This window comes from Thermobia domestica, chromosome 16 (genome assembly GCF_964235325.1).
Source record: "Thermobia domestica chromosome 16, izTheDome1.hap1.1, whole genome shotgun sequence".
Lineage (NCBI taxonomy): Eukaryota > Metazoa > Arthropoda > Insecta > Zygentoma > Lepismatidae > Thermobia > Thermobia domestica.
The window spans coordinates 175,460,236-175,484,808 of NC_137469.1; the positions used below are offsets into that span (position 1 = coordinate 175,460,236).

The 24,573-nt window shown below is 36.9% G+C and overlaps 1 protein-coding gene across 6 annotated transcripts in view; it reads right to left on the minus strand.

Moving 5' to 3' along the window:
* Positions 1-24,573, minus strand: part of Rbcn-3B (WD repeat-containing protein Rbcn-3B) — a 334,889-nt gene that overhangs the window by 281,807 nt on the left and 28,509 nt on the right. For 4 of the 6 annotated variants that reach the window (XM_081743282.1, XM_081743281.1, XM_081743280.1 and 1 more), the window contains exons 5-8: positions 22,965-23,133; positions 19,020-19,210; positions 10,488-10,633; positions 10,098-10,121 (exon numbers count right to left, since the gene is read on the minus strand). In XM_081743282.1, the coding sequence (XP_081599408.1) occupies positions 10,098-10,121; positions 10,488-10,633; positions 19,020-19,210; positions 22,965-23,133 (530 nt within the window). The remainder of the gene's footprint in view (positions 1-10,097; positions 10,122-10,487; positions 10,634-19,019; positions 19,211-22,964; positions 23,134-24,573) is intronic. The other 2 variants (XM_081743283.1, XM_081743279.1) reach the window with 1 other exon arrangement.

A 24,573-nucleotide genomic window follows, 5' to 3' on the forward strand; every position in this document is an offset into this window, starting at 1 on the left:
ACACGACAATATCCTGTGGTCTGATGAAGCGGTGTTTCACGTCGGAGGTTTTGAGAACCGTCACAATTGTCATTATTAGTCACATTTCGATCCAAATGTAATGGTGGAAAAAATTCAATCAAGATCAAAGATAACCGTTTAGTGTGGAATGACGACTACAGATTCATTGATCCATACGTGCTATGCAACACCATAAATGGTGAACGATACTTGAAGATGCTTCGAACGTACGTATGACCTGTGATTGAAAAATGGGAAAATGGAAGGGAATTTCTGTTCATGCAAGATGGAGCTGTGCCCCACTACGCAATTCCAGTGAGAGCATGGTTTGATGACAATTTTCCTGACAGATAGACTGGCCGCTGGGGACGACAGAATGGCCTGCATGCAGCCTCGATCTAACCCCATGCGACTTCTTCCTCTGGGGTTGAACTAAGGAACAAGTGTATAAGACAAAACCAAGGGATATTAACAGTCTTGAACAAAATATCCGTGAAGTTTTTGCAAATGTTCCAATTAAGATGCTAAGAAGAGCCGTGGATTCTGATCCTTAAAGATTTCAAAAGTGTGTGAAAAATGCGACTGCACACTTTCAAATGTAACTGAATAACCAAATGGTACACCGTAATAATGTATTCAATGGAAATAAAACTGTGATAGGTTGTTTACTTTTTGACATTCATTGTTACAAATAGTTACTAACTTTACAACCACCCTGTAGTATCAGTAATTTTATATTCGGAAACAACAATTACCTCAAATCAATGGTATTATTATATTGCAAGGTACGTTCAAAGCGTAAAGAAAGGAACCCTATATTTTTCAACCAATTCAAGAGAAACTATCACATCCACTGAAGAAAATTTTCTCCAAATATATACTGATAAATTCCTAATACATGTTATAGAAGATACAAAAATTACAGTATATTATGAAATTCTACAGCACATGCAAACCTACTTTAAACTTTAGTACACATAAATCCGCGCTAAATATCCTGTACAAGCTGATCATCTTGCATACATTATTAATAATGCAATAGCTACACCAAACAAATAAAATATTTCTACGCCATATTTCATTTTAATTTTTAATTAGCGAAATATAACCTGAATGCATGAGTCAGACGTATTTACTTTTTAGTTTTGTATAAATGAATAATTTAATCAAACTGGTGTTTCGTTTCAACTTTTCTACCAAACTATGATAAAAGCTGAGACTACACCAAGTCAAATACTCATAACAACAATTATACAGGATGTTTCAAAGAGAATGATGTGATTTTAAAAGTCCACATGTTTTGGAAAAAAAAATACTACAAAAGTAGAATAAATTGCAAAATACTCACAAAATCTTCAAGTTTTAGCTATGCTATTACAAATGCTCTATGTGTCTACCAATAGCAGCACGAACACCATCTAGACGATAGCTAAATTCGTCACAAACTTTACACAATGTATCTGCATTTACAGCAGTTATGAAGGCTGATATTCTGTTCTTCACTTCTTCTATGTCACGACGTAAAGGGGGTTTGGGTGCAGGCGGATCAATGCCAAAACGCCGACGAAAAGCACGCTGGACCGAAATCAGTGACTAAGTTTTTGCAAAGTGCAGCACAGACGAGGTCTTCTGATGAGCGGACGCCATCTTACTTTTGACTGACTGCAAACTGAGAAGACGCATTGACTGACATCTAACGGCAATTTTCTGAAGCTCCAGGCCACGTCTATTCAAGCAACACTCATTTTCTAGCCGGCATGTCTCATGTTCCGTAATTATTACCGTCCAAAATCAGGTCATTCTTTTTGAAACACGGTGTATTAGTTGATATGAGTGGCAGTAATATTAAAACTCTACAAAATTATTGCAAAATTACAATAGCAATAGTTCACAAAAGTACACACTAGACAAGCTCCAAACCAGTTTCAGATATCACAAGCTGTTAAGTTTCTCAACCCTCGGAAAAACAATTCTTGTAGGCCACCTTTAGTGCAATAATACAGGCAAACTGATGACATGCATTGCGAAATGGTGATACTGTTTATTGTGCGTAGAAATGAATACATAAAATCGTTACTCTTGCGTTAAGAATTAATTATACATATATGTATTATTCAGCGTAAACCTTGGTCAACACTTACCTCGACGTTCCGTCCTTTAACAAATGAACCACAAGACTTTCTGGCTCTTCAGCGGAGTAGGAAAGTAGATTAAGAGCCTCCCTTACTAAAACTTTTCATAAGTAAAAAGAGACAATGAAATATAACTTACCACAATCATAGATAAAGTTCTTTTACAATAGAAAATATGAACCTGAAGAATTTTCAGTCTTGCCATCCACAGAAATTACAGTGTTGCCAGAATAACAATTCCCTCCAAATCTAAGTTAAGGAAGCGACTAGAGAAACGAACTCAACTGAATTTGAGAGGGTGCGGTGGCTCAATGGTAGAGCGCTCATCTTTGATACATGGAGTCCTTGGTTTGTTCCTAACACGCGCCAAGTGAGTTTTGCGGTGGGACAAACATCGTGTGCGTGGGTTTTCTCTGGTTCTCCCTTTTCCTCCCCGTTTCTTCATTCCACCATTTCTTTCATTTCTCATTATCACCGTCTCTTTTAGCCTAGTCAGTATTTTCAACTGCATTTCATTATATCATGTTGTTTTGGTATTCTATGAACTATTTTTTTAAAAAAAGAATACTTGTATTTAGTTCGTAATAAACAAAATAGTTTCAACATACAGTCACTAAATTAAATAATAATGTTATTTAAAAAGTAGTTCACAGGATGCCAAAACAAGATGATACGTAATCAAATGCAATTAAGTTCGTTCCTCTAGTCGCTGCCTTAACTTAGATTTTGGGAGAAATGTTATTCTGGCAACACTGTAATTTCTGTGGATTGCAACATTGAAAATTCTTGAGGTTTATATTTTCTGTTGTAGAATAACACTATCTATGATTGTGGAAAGTGGCATTTCATTATCTGCTTTCACTTATGAATAAATAAGCAAAAGAAAGATGGTAAATTTTGTATTATTTTTAGTATGGCAGACTCTTAAGTTATAGAATTCAAGATAATGTGTAGGAAATTAATGCATTCGAAGAACGATGATAAAAGTGTTTCTTTTTTTAACTAAGTTGAAGTATTTACTAGTGAAAATTACTGAAAGTGGCTAGCGTTGAATGATTGTAGGGAAAACATTTCCCCTTTTTTCAGATTGGCATTTGTATTTGTTCTCAAATGCAGCTGTCTACACTAAGGTACCAAAATTTAAATAACTATCTTGACCAATTATTTTTATATATTGTTTATATGGTTTAATAGTTGTAGAAACAACAGGTAACAGTGTCAAGTATACAGATGTAAAGCAGTTTAGTTTTATGCGTGATACTTTCCCCATTATAATTGAAACCGGAAATGATAGTAGATTTATCTAGTAAACGTCTCCATGTATAAACTAATTTAGATTACTAATTTTACAGATTAGTTTCTTCTTCCAACGGTGCAAGTTTCAGAAAATTTAACGCAAACATGAATATGTAATAAAATAAACCCTGAACATAGGTTGATCAATAAAGACTAATCATCAGTGTTCATGAGGTGAATACAACAGCATGACACAGAAAACGAAACACATCTGTGTAATGGAAGAAGTGACGAATAGATCGAGCAGGTTTGAAGGTCATGACGTCAGGAATGTGACCTTAGCAGCCATTCACAGGGTATTTACTAAAATTTCAAAATGAAATTTCGTAACTTTTTCGTGACCTTTTCTTTACCAAATCATAAAATTTACTAACATTGTCAATAGCGAATTTGGGTACTAATTAGGCCGAATTTTCATCCATGAGATAGAAACGTACTTTGATTGCGATTTGGTAGCGTCTAAAGTCGACCATAGACATTTTTGGTGGTGAATTTTGACATTTTATAGAACAAAATTTTCCATCTGTACTTACATTTGCACAGTTTAAAAAAAAAAAAAAAAAAAAAAAAAAAAAAGTGACCCAAACGCTAAATTTCGTGACTTTCATGACCGTTTTCTGATTTCGTGACCGATAGACATCCTGGTTCAAGCACACGTAGTTTCAGTTTTGCATAAGGCAACATGGAAGTGACACGCGAAGAACACTACAGTGTATTAAAATTCTGTTTCATCATTATGACCCTGAGTCTAAGCAGCAGAATTCTGTGTGGAAGTCTCCTTCATCACCAAGACCCAAGAATGCGAGAGTGGCTGCTTCTGCTGACAAAGTTATGGTCATCTCATTTTTCGATATTCGAGGCATGGTGTACCAACATGTCTTCCCACCACATACAACTGTCACGGGAGTGTATTTTAAGGATGTATTGAAAACCCTCCAAGATCTCATTCATCGGAAACGACCACACTTGAAAGAAGCAAGACATATGTTACACCATGATAACGCCATGCCCCACATTGTCAATGTTGTTATTAACTATCCTGCAAAGATCAACTTTCCGTGTGCACCCCATCCTCCATATAGATGATTTAACCTCTTGTGATTTCTTTCTTTTTTTAACTTTGAAGAAACACTTTTGGGGACGGCGTTTCGCATCTTCAGGGGCAGTGGTGAAAGCTGCGAAGGCAAATTTGACGGATCTGTCCAAAAATGACTTCCAGATGACTGGCAAGAACGTTCGGGCAAGAACATTGCATGTAGTGGGGACTATTTTGAAAAAGGCCATCAACATTTGGAAGATTAGTACAGGTAATTATGTTTTATTCATTTATGATCATTCTTTATTGATTAGCCCTCGTATAATCTAATAAATAATAGCGTAACAGTTTCGACACAGTATCTTTGCCGAAACTGTAACGTTATTATTTACTAGATAATATTTGCTTTTGTCAAAATTTGTCTTTTATTTTATACAAGAAGTTCCAAAGCTAGAATAAGTGCTATTACGATAAACCGGTTAATAGCTTTGTGTGCAACTCTCTATACTGGAAATGTGACAACGCTGTAGAAATCTCTGGCTGCAGGAAACGGGAATCATAGCTTGTACGGTATTCACGTTCGTTCCATCTACAGTTAGCTAACTGCCGATCGACTAATAGATTTCTCAGACACCCATGGATGTGTGCATAGAGTTATATCTAGCAGGTCGATTACATTACCACTCCACCTTTTCCGGTTATTAATATAAAATATAAAAAGGAAAACAATGTAAGTGTTCATGCTACACAAGTGTTTTTACATAATCTCTATATGATAAACGAAAATGGCTGTATAATATTATAAGCTGTCGAAACTATTCCATTGGCCGTGTTATTCAGAATCAAACTTGATACGTGGTCGAAATAAAAAAAAAATCTTAAATGAACTCCCTTCGCACTGTAACCTCAAAATATATAAACTAAGACATATTTACAGAAGCATGAGGTTTGCAAATTTTGTAAATACAGATTATATTTACAGTTATACAAGAAACAAGCTCCACAAAATATCCAACATAATGTTTTAAAAGTTGAAAATGTTTATGGAGTTAATATATGCAGTCCGTTTTCAGTGTCATCATGAGAGTGAAAAATATGATACTCAAATGATACTCAAGGATATGCTGTACATATCTTCAACATTCACAATACTTGAGTGAAATTGACCATTACTATCCAATTACCTTTAGAGTTCTATGGTATTTCATACCGTTTCTTTAATTCGGAATTACTTCTGAAAGAGCTCCTTTATGGTTATACGGTTAGAGAGGCCACAGTTGAATTCCTGGTGGAAGCATACATGGTTCGAATACCACGTTAACCTGTAAGACTACGTCTTATATAACCTAGGTGTTCAAAGCGATGCTAAACTTCACTCCAGCCAACCAATTAATTGTTTGAAAACTAAAGTTCAACAATAGTATTCTCAGCTACTACGAATGTTTTGTCTTCTTTTTCTTGTAATTATTAGTTTGGTAGTAGTAGTAATAGTAGTTGTATTTGCTGTTGTTCATTCAGCTTATTTTTGAGTTTAACGTCCCTTTCAACAGCAATGCTAGTGGATCTACTGATTAACGTGGAATCCGAACATAAGCTCCCGTCGGAAATCGAATCCGGGTCTCCCACGCCAAAGGCGCGCGCGATAATCGCTTAGCCACAAAAGAGAGAACAAGTAGAAGAAGAAGAAGAAGAAGTAGTAGTAGTAGTAGTAGTAGTAGTAGTAGTAGTAGAAGTAGAAGTAGTAGTAGTAGTAGTAACAACGTAACAAGGTCACTAGTAATCCAAACCACTGAAGCAAATACATGCCAATGACTTCAACAGAACTGTAAACCAGTGACAAGACAAAAGATTGACATCGGAGGAACTTGTGCTCGTACTGAGGTGTTTATACCAGGAAGAGCCAATGGGAAAATATTTACTCGCACAGCTCAGTTCGAGTTGAGAGAGGGTAGTCGGCAGAGCCTGTGCAGGGCGCGTGGGGATCTCGATTGACTATTCGTCGAAGTATCCCGCGTAATTGTTACGTTGAGCCCCCACCAGTGTCTAGTCGCTTCTCAATTATTTTTCTTGACAGCCCGCAACTCACTAGTACGTCTACGCAGTGTGCTTGCCGCGGACGTCATATCCGTGGCGATTGTCCGGTACATTACACTGCGCCCTACGACACATCACGAATGCCGCCTCCGAGCGAACCTCCATTAGCGCAATCATTATCTCAGGAAATATTCGCGTCTTCTGCTTCGTCCTTTGGACAACTGTCACCCATTCAATGCAAGGTTCCAGTGGTTCATCCCGAGTATGGGAGCCCCCTTATGATACCTCAGTCATACGTCAGTACCAGTGCTGAAGTGGACAATGCTAGTGGTAATACCACACCAGTGTTGCCCTCGACGCTTTGAAACGTAAGACAGTGCGATTTTCCTGACCTTTCGCTACACCTAAGAAATATTTTCAACCTTCTCTACATCATTATATAAAGTCTACTATGTCTGATGGATCCGGAACTTCTCAGTCCAATGGAGAGGATACAGCAATCGCAATCAAGACCCTGTCGACCCTGCAGTGGCCATGGTTCAAACACTCCAAGCCATCACTAATTACAACTCCAGTGAAAGTTACGAATGAAGTGTGCATAATACACGTTGCATGACTTGTTAACAAACTCCCTCAGAGGGAAAGGATCCACGTTGTAACCCCTTTCCGGATCTGCTCCTGTCGTCCAACCATTGCATACTTTCGAAGAAGCTTAGCGTACCTGGTTAAGACGTTGAAGAACATCTCCAAAAAAGGAACTAGAGAACTTTTCCTGGATCGCTCTCAGGTTTCGACAATGAGATGAGCATAAAGCACCGAGAGGTTCGGATGTCTTGTTTCGAAATCCTCAAGGACATCCAGATAATCGCCTACACCGCGACATACAAAAATACTATTCACACATGAGACGAAAACACACTGAATCAAACAATAATATACTTACTTATTAGATGCCCTATATATATATAAAGAATAGTAATGCAGAAGAAAATAATCACAACACGAAACACTAGTATGGATGGGGACAATTAACTACTTCAATAAATACAAAATTACACTTCATATTTCAACACACAATAGTCCTTTAAATCTTTATCAGATATATACACAAATGGAACTTTATATTTTTGGAGATCACTACACACTACTACATGATACACATTAGGGTTAACACTGTGGAGTAACATTGGATGTAGTCGCACGACGTAGGCTCCTGACTGCTGCGATGAGACTGCAACAGAATTCACGATGGCGTATCCATAGAATAAACGTTTGCAAGCACAGTATAAAACTCGAAAAGTTGCTAGGAATTGTTTCTTAGCTGTATAACAAACGAAACTAGCATGTTGGCTGCGTCAACATACGGAGTTGAGATACTCGCGGTAAAAACTGGGCTGACCAACTGGCCAATGTTGGTAGTTCATTTTAAAATGTAATATGGTTTAAGCCACCAGTATGAATATGTAAATTAAATGTTGAAAGAATTTGTGTTAATTCACAGTTCACTAGTCACAATGTAGAAGACGAGAACAGTTAGTTCGAACGTGAGAACTTCGAGAAAAGAACGGGTTAGGCGACGGTCTAAACTGACGAAAGCACTTAATTCAGTTCAAAATAATCATATAACGTAGTCTTTACATGTTAATGAGTAAGGAAGAAACACTGAAGGATCTAAGTAGACGAAGTATATTCTCACGCATGTAGTTTACAAAATAAATGTCTTTGTTACTAAAATTCTTCCTCTGTGAAACAACGTTTTATACGTATGTGTTGGTGAACGATGAAAGGTTCTGTTGTTCTTACTCGTGGGAGAGAAGTCGAGTTGTTCGCTATTCCCACCGAAGAAAAGAAATGATTTTCGTTGCAAGAATAAAATAGAAATCGAAGAATGGTTTCTGTCCTTCCAAAATATACAAAGCGTCCCCAAAAATCAATTATATAACCTGGTAACGGTTATAATATCTTTAAGAACAGAGAACCCTAAATGTGCGCACTGATTATGTATAAAAGGCATCAAATTACACAGCTTGAAGAAACAGACATTCATATTATTCCATTCACTGACACTTCTATAAGGAATCCTGAAAGGTCTCAGTGTTACCTTTGGACTCCTGAAACACGTCTCGAACATTGGAATGTAAGAGCTACTCATGATTTCTAGAAAGCTTGCAGACAGAAGTGGGAGAAAATCCATCATTCTTCAGAGCAGTCTTCAACAACGGAAACTATGAAACGCAATTGCGACAATCGAACACCACCACTGGTCGCGACATAGCATTTTTTTTTTTTTTTTTTTTTTTTTCAGATGACTACTACGTTCAGCTTGTTCCTATATCCAAATAAACCTTCTACAAGTAAATATTTCCGTCTGACATAAATAAGGTTGCCTTCCTTCTGTTTATTGTCTCGGTGTTACCTCGGATGTCAGATCAGCAGAACGCGCAGCATGGCAAGAAGACACAGATTGAGATATCATCTGTTTGGACACAGCGGATGATCAGAACTGGTCAGTGAAATTAAGTGTTAAAACGGACAATACCTACATCAAGACAAAGAGGTTAGCTGAGAATCGTTATTATATGAACATTTCTGGATTTATGACAGATTTGCCAATGATGAAGGAATACTTATAACATGGTTCAAGACCTCGATCAGTGTTTATTGTTGAATTATCAGTTGTAATACAGAGTGTTTACAAAATCATGTCCCGTGAATTTTGAATTGTAATAAGTTTGGAATGAAACATGTGAAACGAAGAAATTGTTATTTTTCATCATATTTTTTGAAGGAAGTGAGACCTCTCAGACCTCAATTAAACTGTCGTCAAATTCTATGCTTTCGGCAGGAGTACACTTAGTACATCTGATGCAAGGCGGTGAAGTTTTTGTACCAAAATAATAGGATTACAGTAAATGCTTACAAAAATCCGGGGTGTTCGAAAACTTTGAATGAGCACCCTCGTGGCTAAACAGATAGTGTGCGCGTCTTTAGCGCGGGATATACGGGTTCGATTCCCGTTGGGAGCTCCGGATCCCACGTTAAGCTCTAAGTCCACGTCTTATATAGCCTTGCTGCTGAAAGAGACGCTAAAATCAAAATCTCATATATATATATTGAAACATTAGTAACACAAATATAAATAACACTAAAGACCGTGAAACAACATTGGTAACATATTATGTAATACAATACAAAAAACACTAATACAAAATAAACACAAAAACTGAGAGGGAGGCAGAAAAATTCTCATGCAAACGTACAATTTAAGTTGAATTGTTAATTCTACAACAGAGGATTAGAAGAGAAAATAGAGCAATTAAAGTGAAAGTAAGTTCCAAAGAACCATTTACACAGGAAATGAATAAAAAAAAAATCTACGTTATTCATTCTTGCTTTTTTGTAAATGAATATTAGAACTCTACTGTCCTCATAGTAATAATTGTCACATTGCACAACATACAATTATGTGTAAATTTACATCTGTATAAAAATTACAGAGTTGTATATTGCATAAAAGCTCCAATGGAGTAAAAGCATCATCAGCATATACAAACAAGCACGAAGATATACGAAAATTGTAAAGAAGATCTCCTACCAACCTAATGGCCTTCCCTTTCAGCTTACTTTTTATTCATTGCCCAGGTTAGGACGAAAACGATAAAGGGTAAAAAAAAGAAAAAAAGAAGAATTAGTGATTTCTCATAATTCTACTATGGATGGCATAAAAGAAATATAAAATAATTACTTCAAAGGAAATCTACTTAAAAGCACTAAAGCACATAAGTGTCTTGGTGCACTAATCAAAAATATGTATATTTTATTTTCTATATAGCAAAATATACTACTAAACATTTTAGTTGAAAAAATGTATTAAAAAACTTCTAGTACGGATGCCAATGAAATGTAAAAATCTTAACGAAAAATATGCATGTATACTCAAAACAATACACCAACAAATAGAAAAACAAAAGAAATAATAAAGCACTTACTTTGCTGGCAATTTGTACATGTAACCTTTTCCTTCGTCGCTCCATATGACGACTCTATCAGCAGTAAGAAAATCTCCACCTAACCACCGCTCTCCTCGGGGAGAAATAACTGAACTCAATACTGAAAAGTCGCCAGCATCATATATCTGAAATAAATTGAGTATTGAAGTAAATAACTGCGTCACGAGAAAAAAAAAAAATCTCAAAGTTGAGGGTCTTTTAAGTACCGCTTACGCCAATACAAAATTATACATGCTTGGATCAATTTTGAACTGCACATTTTACCCTTATTTGCGGGTATTGAATTCAATGGAACTAACATTTCTGATTGCACATTTTATACTAATTTCAGGATACTTAATCCAATGGAACTAACATTTCTGATTACGCATTTTATCCTAATTTGACGATGCCGGACCCAATGAAATTATTTTTAAACTTATTCGTCCATGGGACACAAAAAAATAAATTTATAACACTGATTTGGTCAATGAATTCCTTGAATAAGATTAAATAAATTAGAGGTGACATTGATTAGTTTTGTGGAAAATAAGTTAAACATTTGACTGTATAAGTATATATAGAGTCATTGTCAGAAGTCTGAGCACACTATTGATTTTTCAGAATTTTTCATATAAAAGACACTGTGTTCATACAAAACCATGTTTATTGGACTCGATTTTGAAAATAAATAACGTTGTTCATATAGGGGTACGAAAATTCATGGTCTTGACATCTAGACAAATTTATTGATCTCTTCGGTTTTTAATTGCAGGCCAAAGAGCTACGAATCTGCAAGTTTCGTTTCAATCGTCCCAATCCTACGCTGGACCCAAGACCCGAACCACAAACTTTTATGGGGAAATATACCCCCTTAGTTCCTACCCAATAGGGAAACATGAAAGTTTAAAAATTATTTTCGTTCTCAGGACGTCAGGGAGATTAAATTTTCCAAGTTTTATCCCATTCGGACAGTTTTTCTGGGGGTATGCTCCCTTGTCACCCCTTATAAACGTAAACAGAAAATTTTGTTTTCTCTGTTCTTAATCGTATGCCGAAAAGCTACAGATTCTGTAGATTTCGCTGCAATCGTTTCAGTTCTTCTAAAATACATCCATGAGCCGAACAACAGGATTTTATGGGAGAATATGGCCCTTCTGTTTCCACAAAAAAAAAAAAAAAAAAAAAAAAAAAAAATAATAATAATAATAATAATAATAATAATAATAATAATCGTTCTTAGCACGGTCAGGAAGATTAAATTTTCTAAGTTTTATTTTATTCGGGCTATTTTTGTTACAGGGTGTCTACTGAGTTTCAATTTTGAAAAATTCCAGTATATTCAGTATAACTATCACTAAAATTCTAGTACCTAATATAATGATTTTTTTAAAAGTTCTTTAGGAATAATCACTCTTGATGACTTTACGTTTGGAATTGCTTTACCATCAAACGAATATTTTATTTTTAATAAATTTAGTTAGGCTTGATTTCTTTGAAATACTGATGATTGGGCATACGTAGCTGCTCATGAAAGCGCCAGAAACTTTACACAAGTAATGTGCCACACCTATACCAAGCATTAAAACTGGTCCTCAGCTTCCCATCATTGTGCATACTTTTACTGATTTTACTGGCAAGTTTGCAGCCTGTATACTGTACTTGAAGCATTGCATATAATATAACCCATCCATTGTTATTATACGGAGGTATTGAGAAAAAAAAAAAGCAGAAACTGAAAACAGTATTAGTGGAAAAGGGAAGTTAGTGGCTATCTGCAACCCCAAGAGAGATGGCGTCACCTCTTAACGCCGGATCATTAGGGAAAATCACAATTTATTATTTCAGTAACTGTACTGTATTACGTAAGTCCTCAGTGAGGTAGGTAGTCTCTGACTGCCGCCCCTACCGGCGGAGGTGGGCCTTCGGGTATCCTCCGAAATGGGCAATTAGGCCGTGCCCTTGGGTCCGGGAGATAAGGCTGCGTGGTACCCCAACACGCTAAAAAGAGTGGGTAGCTGGTGTGTCCAAAAGTATGGGCGGATCCAGCGCCCTACCCGGGAGGATGATGTAGGTACTGCCCTAAAAGAGAGTGTAATGCGTTTTTTTGGGTCCGGGATGGAATACTTTGTATCCTAACGCATACTCGTACCTCAGGAGCGCTGAGGAAGTGGGTCACTCTTTCGTCTGGTGCATCCCTGGATGAAGAAACCACGACCCTATCAGGGGAGCCGCCGCTCCCAAATGGCTATTGTCTTTAAAGGTAGACAGTCTACATCAGCCATTGGGTTTGGTAATGTACGGTGTACCTTTCAGGTAATTAGAGGTAGTTCCGTATTGTTTGAACGACCCTACCGAAGGAAGGGTGTGGGTGTCCCTTCTAATGGTGGTTTGCACGTAGCATTGGGATTCGGACAAGTAGCTTTGCTACAACGTGTATGTACCTAAACATGTTAAAGATAGGTAGCCCCGTATTGTTTGGGCGGGCCTACCAGGGGAAACACGGCTCCCAAATGACAATGTTTGCCTTGACCAAACGGTCTACATCAGTCATTGGCTCTGGTAATGTACGGTGTACCTCTACCGTAATTAGAGGAAGTCCCGTATTGTTTAGACGACCCTACCAGGGGGGGGGGAGTGTCGAATTCCTGCCTGCTGGGGGACCAAACGGAGGTGGGGGATGGGCCAATCCCAGGAACCTGGGTAACGGTTCTGATCCCACCAAATAGGGGAAATTCTGTAGGATATGGGCCGGCACCAAACTCAAATGGTGACTTAACACGTACAACTGGATCCGTGATGAGATACGGGAGTATCTCAACGTATGCGTGGTACCTCTACATGACAAGGCGGTTGCCAGTTGAACGATAGAGGTAGGCAGGGCCGGGATTGAACAAGCCCCCTCGGGCATTGCCTGGGGCCCCGGATTTGGGTTGGAATCTGCCGGTCTATGGTCATACCGTGGGATTCGGTAGCCTGTGGGAGTCAATCCCAGGAATCTGGGTAACGGTGAGGTGAGCTTGCCTTATAACGCTCGGGCGCCATGCCTGCATAGCATGGTAGGACTGGCTCGCTAGCAGTCTGTCTCAACCAGTAGGTCAACTGGTAGGCACTCATGACTTCGGTCTGGCCGCGCAGTGGGCGTATCCCACTCCCTCAGAGAATGGGGGTTACATCGCTTAGGCGAGTCAGAATTAGGGGACAAATTCTGACGGTGCACTACGTGCATGTGAATACAATCCAGTATCGAGGAATCACGGGCGGGGTGCAGAATTAACCGGAACCCGTCCATCAAATAGACCGAACGGTCGCGGGCATGCTCTCCATGCATGCAATTAAGCGTGGCAGTAGTAGACCACTAGCATCAACGTGTATTACGTAAGTATTGTTCTATAAAATCACTTTTTTCATAATCTGAAGCTCAATTTCACTACTTTCCTTTGAGCGACAACCTCAATTCATGACTTTCATGGCCCGTAGACACCCTGCTCGGAGGCCTGATACAGTGAGCCAAGAGCATTATTTGTATTATATAAATGTATTATTAAGTTATATTATAATTTGTATAAATAATTGTGTATTATTCTATTCCAGTTATAATGCAAGATTGTTACTACCTGGATTTTTGGAGTTCAAAAATACAGGGTAGATTATAAAGAATGATAATATTTGTACATTTCATAATTTTTCCAGTATGTGGATAAAATTTCAGTGTATTTTCCGTATTTCCAGTATCAAAATTAAATTTCAGTATTTCAAGTATTTCCAATATCAGTAGACACCCTGTGTTAGGTATGCCCCCTCTCCCCCTGATATATGTAGATTTTTTTCGGTCCCAATTGCTATGGATAAAGCAAGTTGTCCCAATCGTCCCAGTCCTAGGTTAGATCTAACAAGTAAGAGTCGAACCCTTACCCAAGAGTAATTACGATGAACGTTAGTAAATATTTTTTTAAATTATGGAAATAGAAGTTTACTGTTATCAGTTGTAGATTCCACCAGCCTTTTGCATATTTGAGTACCAATTTCACTCAACACTACTCTAGATTTCAGCGTTAGAGATCTCTGTGTTTAAACCCTTGATAAGCTAAAATGGCTGTCAACTATTCTATACATTACATTTTGTTTTAATCGTTGAAGCATTTGTTACAAATTGGTGTATATTTAAGAGCTTTACGTGTAAGTAGGATGAAGTTATAAGTAAAAATGTACTCAAAATTGTGTATATTATTTAGACATTTTCATAAACTAACCAGTTTCACATGAATTATTTCAGAAACGATGGGTCTCTTGAAACACCGTTCACACAGTTCAATATGTGATTGTTACTGATTGCAAAGAGCTAGTTTAGTCACCTTTCCTTCTTTCATCTTCACGCAAATACCGATATTGTGAGACCATGCGATTTCCGAATCTAACAAAGCTACAGGCATATTAAAATGGTCTAGATAAAATATGGTACATCTATAAAACAGAAGTTAATGTAATGTTCTAATACCGCAAATAATAAATTACATATTTAATCAGGAAGTTCCGAGCTATTTCGAGGAAAAAATTCTCACTGCCAGTTGATTCCTTTTGTACGACGTTGTTACAGAATTCGCCTACGCAGAAGGCTAACGCATCACCAGTATGGGAGATGAGCACTACTATACTACTTCACTGTAGCAACGTTGCAATCCCTGTGTTGCCGGACATTCTGTCTCTTGAGAGAAGAAGGCGAGGGTGATTTAACAAGAGAAAACATATGTAAACAAATTCTATTTTTAAAAAGCTGTGCATAATTCTATAAACATTTTTCTTTCAAGAAAATGGTACACATTTAATCAAGCATGCATTTTTAAATATTTACTTGTTTATTGTCGGATTGGGAGAATGAAAATTGTGGAGCGTTGTTTTGTTTCTCAAATAAAAAGTTATCTTGCACTTATTACAAACTGTTTCTCTTAACTTCGAAAACAATACTTTTCCATTATTTATATTACAAGCTAACCAAAAACACACACAAAGTTAAATGAGAAATCACATGAAAAAAAGCAGCGACACGAGAAGAAGCATAGCCGCAATTTCTGTTTTCCCCGCGGCATGCAACGCTGACGTCATGCAGTTCCATGCAGCAACGTCAGAACAGCTGAGTGATAATTGATCGTAAAAAATATGAGTATTTTTATATTGTAATTTCGGATGTTTTGTCTGTATCTGGAATAAAACTGTATATGTTGTTGATGTTGCCATTCAAAGTAGCCTACTTCAGTGCTTTCTGTTCTTCGCTAATTGAGTTACGGACAGGGCTCGGAACATTTAACAAAATAACTTATTGTAAATTAACTATAAACTTAATTTTAAAAATACTACTATTTTTTTTTTTTTTTTTTTTTTTTTTTTTTTTTTTTTTTTTTTTTTTTGTAAACTTTCGTTTATATTCAGTAAAAATTTCATTCTTGTACTGGGAAAAATAACAGTTATTTCTCTTTAAACTTTAAAGAAACCAATTTATTGCAAAAAAAAAAAAAAAATATATATATATATATATCTATCTATCTATATATATATATATATATATATTTAAATACACTTTTTAATTTACAACTTAAAGTATTAAAGGGAGAGCTGCACGCAAAATACCTGTTTAAGTAAACACTTCACTGACTAAAATGATGCGTATCTCATGACTCTACCTTAGCTGAGCTCGATATAGTTGCTTGAACCGAGGGGCCTATAACGCTGAAACGGAGAGTAGTCCAACTATTCAACTACACATAAAACAGCATGAATCCTCATAGCAGACAAGACAGGCAATCAAGCCCGCGCTTTCAGGTCTCAGGTATTTCCCAAAATGCGTTTATCAGTACTCGACGCGAAGATGCCAATCTTCAGATGGCAGATTGGCATACCTCTACGAAATACTTTTGTGTTGTATTTCAACATTTTTAACTTCTTTTTTTTTTCTAGACACGTAATAACTCCGAGAATTATACAATAGATCAACAGGAAACGAAGAAAGTGGTGGTTGAGTCTCGGCTGTTGAATAATATAAATGCACATTCCCAAGAATGTATACATGACAAAAGAAATGAAATATACTAGAACAATTTTGAAAAATTTCCTCAATTAAAAAAAAAAAAAAAAAAAAAAAAAGTAGTAGTTTTCTATACAATTTCAACTTATTCAGACATTTCCCCAAAACTGAGAGCACATTCCTCAAATTGATAAAATTGATTGAGCAAATACAACTCCCATCTTTTCTCTCCATCTTACTCCTTTGTGTGTTTTTCGTAGAATATGGAGTTTTACACATATTGTTGGCAATTACACCTTTCTCAATCCGCAAACGTTGTTGACTCCAGGACCCAACAAATATAACGCAAAACCCTATGAGATATCTTGGAAAATACTTCGAATAAGTCATAGATGTCTCTACCATCACCAACAAAATGTAATGACAAATATGTCTATACAAGTCCAACTTCTCTGAGAGCATTATTTCTGTTCGAAAAATTAGTCCCAACAAGATTGGTTTGGTAGCATGTGGCTTACATTTGTGTGTGTGTGTGTGTGTGTGTGTGTGTGTGTGACAGAGAGAATCAGAGAGAAAGAAACAGAGCAAGTCAGAGAGAGGGACAGAGAGAAAAAAAAGAGAGAGAGAGGATGAGTATTAATGAATAGTAGAGGAGCTACGTTACTGCACAAAAATTAGTTTGTTTTAGTAATACTTTGATATTTTTGAGCTATAATAATAATGTACACTCATGTCCAAAATGATTGTCGCATATCTATAATTGTCTTCTTGTAAGAATATAATTTGATAATAATTTTGCAGTATACTTTTGATACTGATACTATGTGTATAATCGGGAAATGCATATTTGTGGTAAATTTCATAGCAAAAGAATTATAAATACGAAAATTAGAATGAGTAAAACAAAATGTTGCTAAGTGGACAAGAATGATTTATTTTCGTTTTAATGTTCTTACCATATTTACTGCTCTTTTGACATGAAATTTGCCATATACATATCTTTGCCAATTATACACATACTAACATTGTAAGAAATATCGGGCGCATTAGTCATCAAATTATACTCATACAACAACATATTTATAGATGAGACAATAATTTTGGACATGAGTGTACATTTACAGACTATCCGGCAAGAAGTCATAATGGTTTAAAGTACAGTGTGTAAGTACGAATTTTATTGAAAAGAATACGTTACCACTCTCAATATAAAATAAATTTCTCGTAGGACTCTTATCAAGTCCAGTACAATTGATAAAGACAGCATGAAATACTTGGAATGATCGGTACAGTTGGTAAATGAAAATTCGCACTTAATTAATTTTTTCTTGTGTTTTCATTACGATAATCAAATTGATCTATCATTTACTTTATACCTATTAACTCTACAGATATACAGGGTGAGGCAAGAAGATGTTAACATTAAATGGGTGTTCTTTGTTTTTGTTTTGCAGATTAAACCATGGCGTACCGATATTCGATTGAGGAACAAAGGACCCTGTCTGCCTGGATGAAGGTTTTTCAGTTCCCATGCATCGTACAAGAAGCACTCACAGCCCGGATTGGACGGGATGCATGTTAGCGCCTGACAATTGGTAGGATCTACGAGTAGTTTGTAAGGAGGGAGTCCGTTCAAGACGATGGCAAAGGAAACAGTGGTAGAAAGAGATCTGATCTGTACGAACTGAAGAGAATATCATCCTTGTCCAGGGAGCGGTAGTAGCCAGTCGAACCAAGTCCTCGCGCAGACTTTTTCTGGAGACTAACATTTCTCAAAGGTCAGTGGTTAGAATTTTACACCGTGATTTAGGAATGAAGCCACACCACTTGCAAATAGCGCAGCATCTCACAAATGCGGACAAGCAAGTACGTGTGAATGCTGCACAAAGTATCTTGGAAAATGAAATGAAATCTTTAAGTTTTACGTCCCACGGTTATGCCGGTTAGGCTAAAGGAGACGGTGATGATGAGAGATGAGTGAAATGGTGGAATGAAGAAAGTGGGAGGAAACGGGAGAACCCCAAGAAAACCCACGAGCACGGTGTTTGTCCAAAAGTATCTTGGAAATGGTGCGTATGGAGCCGGACATTCTGTTCATGTTTTCTGATGGAGCAACATTTCACATTAGCGGTCGTGTGAATAAACATAATTGTGTCATCTGGGCACCACATTACTTAGGTCATCGCTGCTATCCCTGCCCAAATGGCCCAGAGAGTCATACAATCAACAATGGACGGACTTCATAAGTGCGTTGAGCGGGATGTGTGCTAAATTGAAACCCTGTCACCAAATCCAAATCCTTGCCTTGTAATTTCACGTGAGTAAACCCCTATGTACTTGGTTAACATCTTTTTACCTCACCCTGTATATTCTCCCGATCAATTAAATAAATGAATGTGAAGATACAATGTTGGCAAAGTTAGTCTAAAAATTGAATGCCTTCAAACGCAGTTAAAAATTAAATATTAGTTATTCCTATGAAGATCACAAACTATTTAACAACTTGCGATTACCTGCCAAAATTTCGAGCACACAATGAGAACTGTACGCTGATTATAGGCGCAGCAATTCATGGTCAGAGCATTAAGACAACGTATTTGTTTGCTCTCGTTCTCATAAATGGGTTCAGAAGCTTTTGACTCTTGTCCACTTAGAGTCCATACTTTGACTGTCCCCGTTGTTGTAAGGGCGAGCACAACATCATCTAAAGACAGAGAAGGAAATGGAATCAGCTGTCAAAATACAAGCAACAAACATCTTTAAAGTTCCTTATTCAGTAGTAGAGTCTCTATTATTTGAGCTAATGTGCAAGGACAAGCAAAAACTTGGTTAGCACGGATGGATACATAGAAAATTTTATATAGTATATATTATTGTTGTTTAGTGATTCTTCTCTTTATTAGATTATTTATTATTACCGTATTTATTATTTTTATTGGACATACGGTACAGTACATATAATTCAACAAACATACATAAGCAACTAAACCCTGTTCGGCGTAAGCTCTAAACTGTGATAAACAAAGCCACGTGAAACTAAATCTCGCTGATTTGCTGTTGGCCCACCGACGCTTGTACTCCTCCGCAAAATAGTTCATATGATTTGATTATTACTTTCACTATGAAGCTCCATATAAAGCTACTACATTGTTATAAATGACAAAAATATAATACGGATTATCTAATAATACTGCAATCGAGTGTGGTTAATGAAATGAGCATGCGCAGTAATTATGGCGCCAATTCAACTGTGAAGGTGTGTTCTGCTTTTAAGTCTGAAAGATGGCTGACATGAATCCCGGTTCAGCGAGTGCTGTGGTGAAACATCAGCAAGGTAAACCTTTACTCACTAAGAAACAATTGTTTACCAGCGAAATTCAAATATATATATTTTTTTTAATCTTTCGAGTTTTTTTTTTTTCTTTCTTTCTTTTCTGCTGCTGCTAAAAGTATCTGGACAACACGAGGCAGTATTGTCAAATTGCACGTGTATAATTTGCTCCTTTCCGTCGTGGGGAGTGGGAGTGATACATCACTAGCCAATCGTATTTGTGCCAAGCGGAAGGATACAAATATTTTGTTTATCGGAGTTTAGAGCTTCCGCTGAACAGGGAATAGGAATAATACATTAAATAAAATACAGTTTGATACTGATACGTACATAAGTAAAACACAATACAAATAAGGCACTGTTTAGTGTACACATTAAAAAAAAAAAAAAAAAAAAAAAGGCTTTCATGGTCTTCTGCTTTATTAAGCTGTCTCGTGTTTGGCCGCTATATTGCACAGACGTAGCAACATCATAATATCAGCCAATGCCATGTGTCTTGCTGTTTGACGTAGAACAGTGCCTTATCAAATTGACACTCAAGACGTGCAACGATTAAAGCTCGCTAGCTTAATTGTAGCAATGTCGGGCGGAGTTATTATCTTTATGCCACCTTTGTTTGCTTTCTTCCTGAAACAAAAGCCTGCAGACTGCTTATCGTTGTAACCGGATTACTTTTTAAATTTTCGTTTGTTTGTTCAGATTAGGCTCGGATAACACGGAACTGCGGCTGCCACTGTATTTTGTAACATGTAACAAATATTACAAAAGAGATAGTTGATCTTTAGCATAAATGAGGCACACAGATGCTAGATATGAAAATCTAATTGATACATGGTGCGAAATTGACCTGACTCATGATCGACAAAGATATAACCTACATAGAGATACTAGTGACTGCAGATTCTTTGAACTTCATCTATACAAACATCCTCTAGTAATTAATGTAATATAATAAATAATTTATTATATAATTCATCATATAATGAAATATAGTTATCAGGAAGTAGTGAAAGCATAATCGCACATACCAACAAAGGGACGTGTGATTTTTCGGTCTGTAGTGATAATAAACATGTAAATCTCTTATGCTGTAAAAGAAGTAGAGAGGAAAGAGTATTAGACAACACAAAAATTAAAAACTGAACCGTTCAGGTGGATACCTTGTTGATATGCAGGATCACAAAGTCGAGTAAGTGTTACCTGGCTGAAAGTAGAAAGTTTTTAGGGAAGAAAAATAAAACAAATCGAATTGTTTTTTTCGTAAGCCTTTTCTGTTTGAAATGTAGTAAGAGGGGGATAAGTTTTTGCAAGGAATGGTGGAAATGAAATTTTTAAATTTTGCGTCCCATGGTTATGCCGGCTAGGCTAAAGGAGACGGTGATGATAAGAAATGAATGAAATGGTAGAACGAAGAAAGTGGGAGGAAACGGGAGAACCCACGCACACAGTGTTTGTCCTCCAGAAACCTCACTTGGCGCGTGCTGGGATCGAACCAAGAACATCATGCACCAGAGGTGAACGCTCTACTACTAAGCCAACGCGGCCCCGGAATGGAGGTACATAACGTATTACGCACAGAAGTTCGAAGTATAGCAGGATTACATAATTGTGATTTATTATTTAATTTTTGTTTCATTTCATATTATTTTATTTCACAACTGAATTTCGACTAATCGAGTTAATGAAGTATCCCCCTGGAACGGTACTAACGAACAGATTTTGAGAAAGATGCTGGGACAATGTAGTAGAATAGATACAAGCAAGACATAGGATAAGCAATAAGTGTTCCAGATTCTGGAATATTTCACAATGAAGATCTTCATTGCGGAATCAGAATTAAAAATATACTCATTTCGGAATTCCGAGATTCGGAATCTCGAAACTTTAGTCCAGCACTTCGGAATCCCGGTATTTCGGAATCTCGAAAGTTTACGCCAGCACTTAGAAATCTCGCAATTTAGCAAGATTGGAATTCCGGAATCCGGGAACCTGAGTCAAAAATTTCGGAATCTCGGAATTGCAGTTCGAAATTTAAAATTCCAGAATATGGGAACTTCGGTCCAGCACTTCCAAACGTTGGAATTTCGGAATGCGTAACGACGGGACAACGGGCTTATATATTGGTTTCTGAGAACGATGGTGTTTCGAAATCGTGGTCATTGAAATTGCGGAACTAAGGGATGTTAGAATTCGTTAATCTCACAACTACAAAATTTCAGAATCTTGGATCTTCAAAATAATATAATTACGAGATCGACATCAGCATCGAGGCGAATTTTCCTGTTATGATGAATCTTATTATCTTTTGCATATGTATTTTCAGTGGCCGTAACAAATCTTTTGCTCTGCAATTCTGCAGAATCAAAACTGCTGGAACCAGTAATGGTTTTAGAATGTAACCCTGGGGTAAATTCCTTTCGGGATATATCTCCGATCGAGGAATATTAACACTTTTGCTCCTTGTGTATGGCAATTCTCCCCGGGAGAAATCTGAAAGTCTGCATCGTAGCTAGGTAAGTGATTAGTGCAATACGGAAGATGCATGATCATCAGTTTCTTTCCCGTCTGAGTTCAAAATGATATATGGAAATCGGTAAATTGAACGCTAACATGAAGAAACAAGACTGAGAATTATTAATGATTACATCATACACAATAATTGTGCAGTTATGGCTTCGTTGGCCACATGCACACTGCAACTGATATTCTTTTGATATTATTCCCCCGCTCGTACTTCTCATGATATCCAGAAGCAAGATTCTGAATGCAGCGATTCTGTTTATTTATTCCTTTATTGTACATGAATGAAATAGAACTCTTAAGGCAGCATTGGATTACGAACGAGTACTGTTACAGGACGCTGAAGACTCGTGAGTTTGACATGAGGCTGATAACGAAATATGTGTTTTGATTAATAATGTAAGTGTAATGTCCACAAAGTGTCCACCTACATCTCACATGTCTACGAAAAGTACAATACTGTCATTTACTTAGTGACTTACAATGAAGCAAAAATCAAAACTTGTAACACGATACAGTCAGTCTATCTCAACAGAATTCGGATGCAACCAATCCACCTTCCCGAATATTACACAACACTGGTCGTTTAAATAAAAAGTATAATTACCTTTTCTCTTGGCAGGCCTAAGAACATGAAGAGAACTGATCCAATCAGGATTCACTCGTGATGCTAAAGTAAAAATTATTTCCAGGCTAAAGGGATCTATCACCAAAATTTCTGCGTAATATCCATTGCAGAAGAGACGAACATCATCCGTTCCAGCCATGTGGTAAGCCTCAGAAAAAGAAGACCAAAAAGAAATTTAGTAAAGAATAATCTAATAACGCATTAAGCATCGATGTCAAATATTTTCAATAGTAAATTTCAACAACGTGTAAACTTGTAGTAAAGAAATTTAAAATTTACCATTGTACAGTTTCGGTATCATTTTTACTTCATAATAAATCTGACTTTATTGTGCCTGTATAAGTAAGCTACGACTGTTCCCTTCATCATCACAATGCACAGAGGACGATTAACGACAAAAAGCTCACTCTTTTTTTATTTTAAAGGTGAAATACAGGATGAACATGAAGTCTTGCCCTGAATACAAAAATTTATTACAGAAGAACCGTTTGACATAATAATGTAAATACTGGTCAGTTACATAGGTTAGTATTACAAGTTTTTTTAAAGACCACTTACGTTACTTATGTTACTGCTGCGCGATTTGTTTTCGTGATACCACAGCACGCATTGCGCTTTCTCCTGCTTCGATGCCATTTCGCCAACTAACTCGCGCGCGCCAAGTAACGTACTTCGTCACTCTTGTGTAGCACTAGTGCTATCTATTGGTCTTTAAAAAACTTGTAATACTAACCTATGTAACGGACCAGAATTTACATTATTCTGCCCAACGGTTATTCCGTAATAAATTTTTATAATCAGGGCAGGACTTTATGTTCACGCTGTACATAGAAATTATAATTTCTTATTCGAAAACGTAGACCATTAAGTATAAGAGCTTTAGTAAGTTGGTTGGAATTTAGCGTCCCTTTTCAGTATACAGGCTATGTGAGACTTGACCTATAGTTTAAGATTGAACCCGAATCACTACAATAAATTCCAACTTTTAAGACTCTCCCATCAGGAATCGAACCCAAGACTACGTGCTTCAAAAGCGCGTTAGCCACTAGAATAGCGGGGATCGTACTTCCATGACACGATTGCCCTACAGGAAGTCATAAATTATCTTGTAGACTGGTGTGAAATGTGGCAATTGGAACTTAACAGCAGGAAATGCGACAGTAGTATAATTACTGTGAAAAAGTATTCTGTTCCCTCCAAATACCATATTAACGATTCCCTATAACACATTCTGCTAGTCATAATGATCTAACTAGTCATCTTTAATTCGAAACTCATGTTCTCTGACCACATCTCCTCAATAGCTAAGAAATCAATGTAATGTTGGGGCTTCTTTACCGATTCACTGCACTACGTAGTGTGGCATCGTTAGCAACATTCTATAAAACTCTAATAGCGTCCAAGATCGAATACTGCTCCTCCATATGGGCCATGGCCTCACTTACACATTTTTCTAGACATGATTCTATTCTTAATTTCTTTATAGCAATAGTACGCTTTAGTGTTACCGCACTTCGAATATTAGCTAATGAAGAACTCTTGCGACATCTTATTATTCAGACTCCGGAAGTACACAGAAATAACTCTA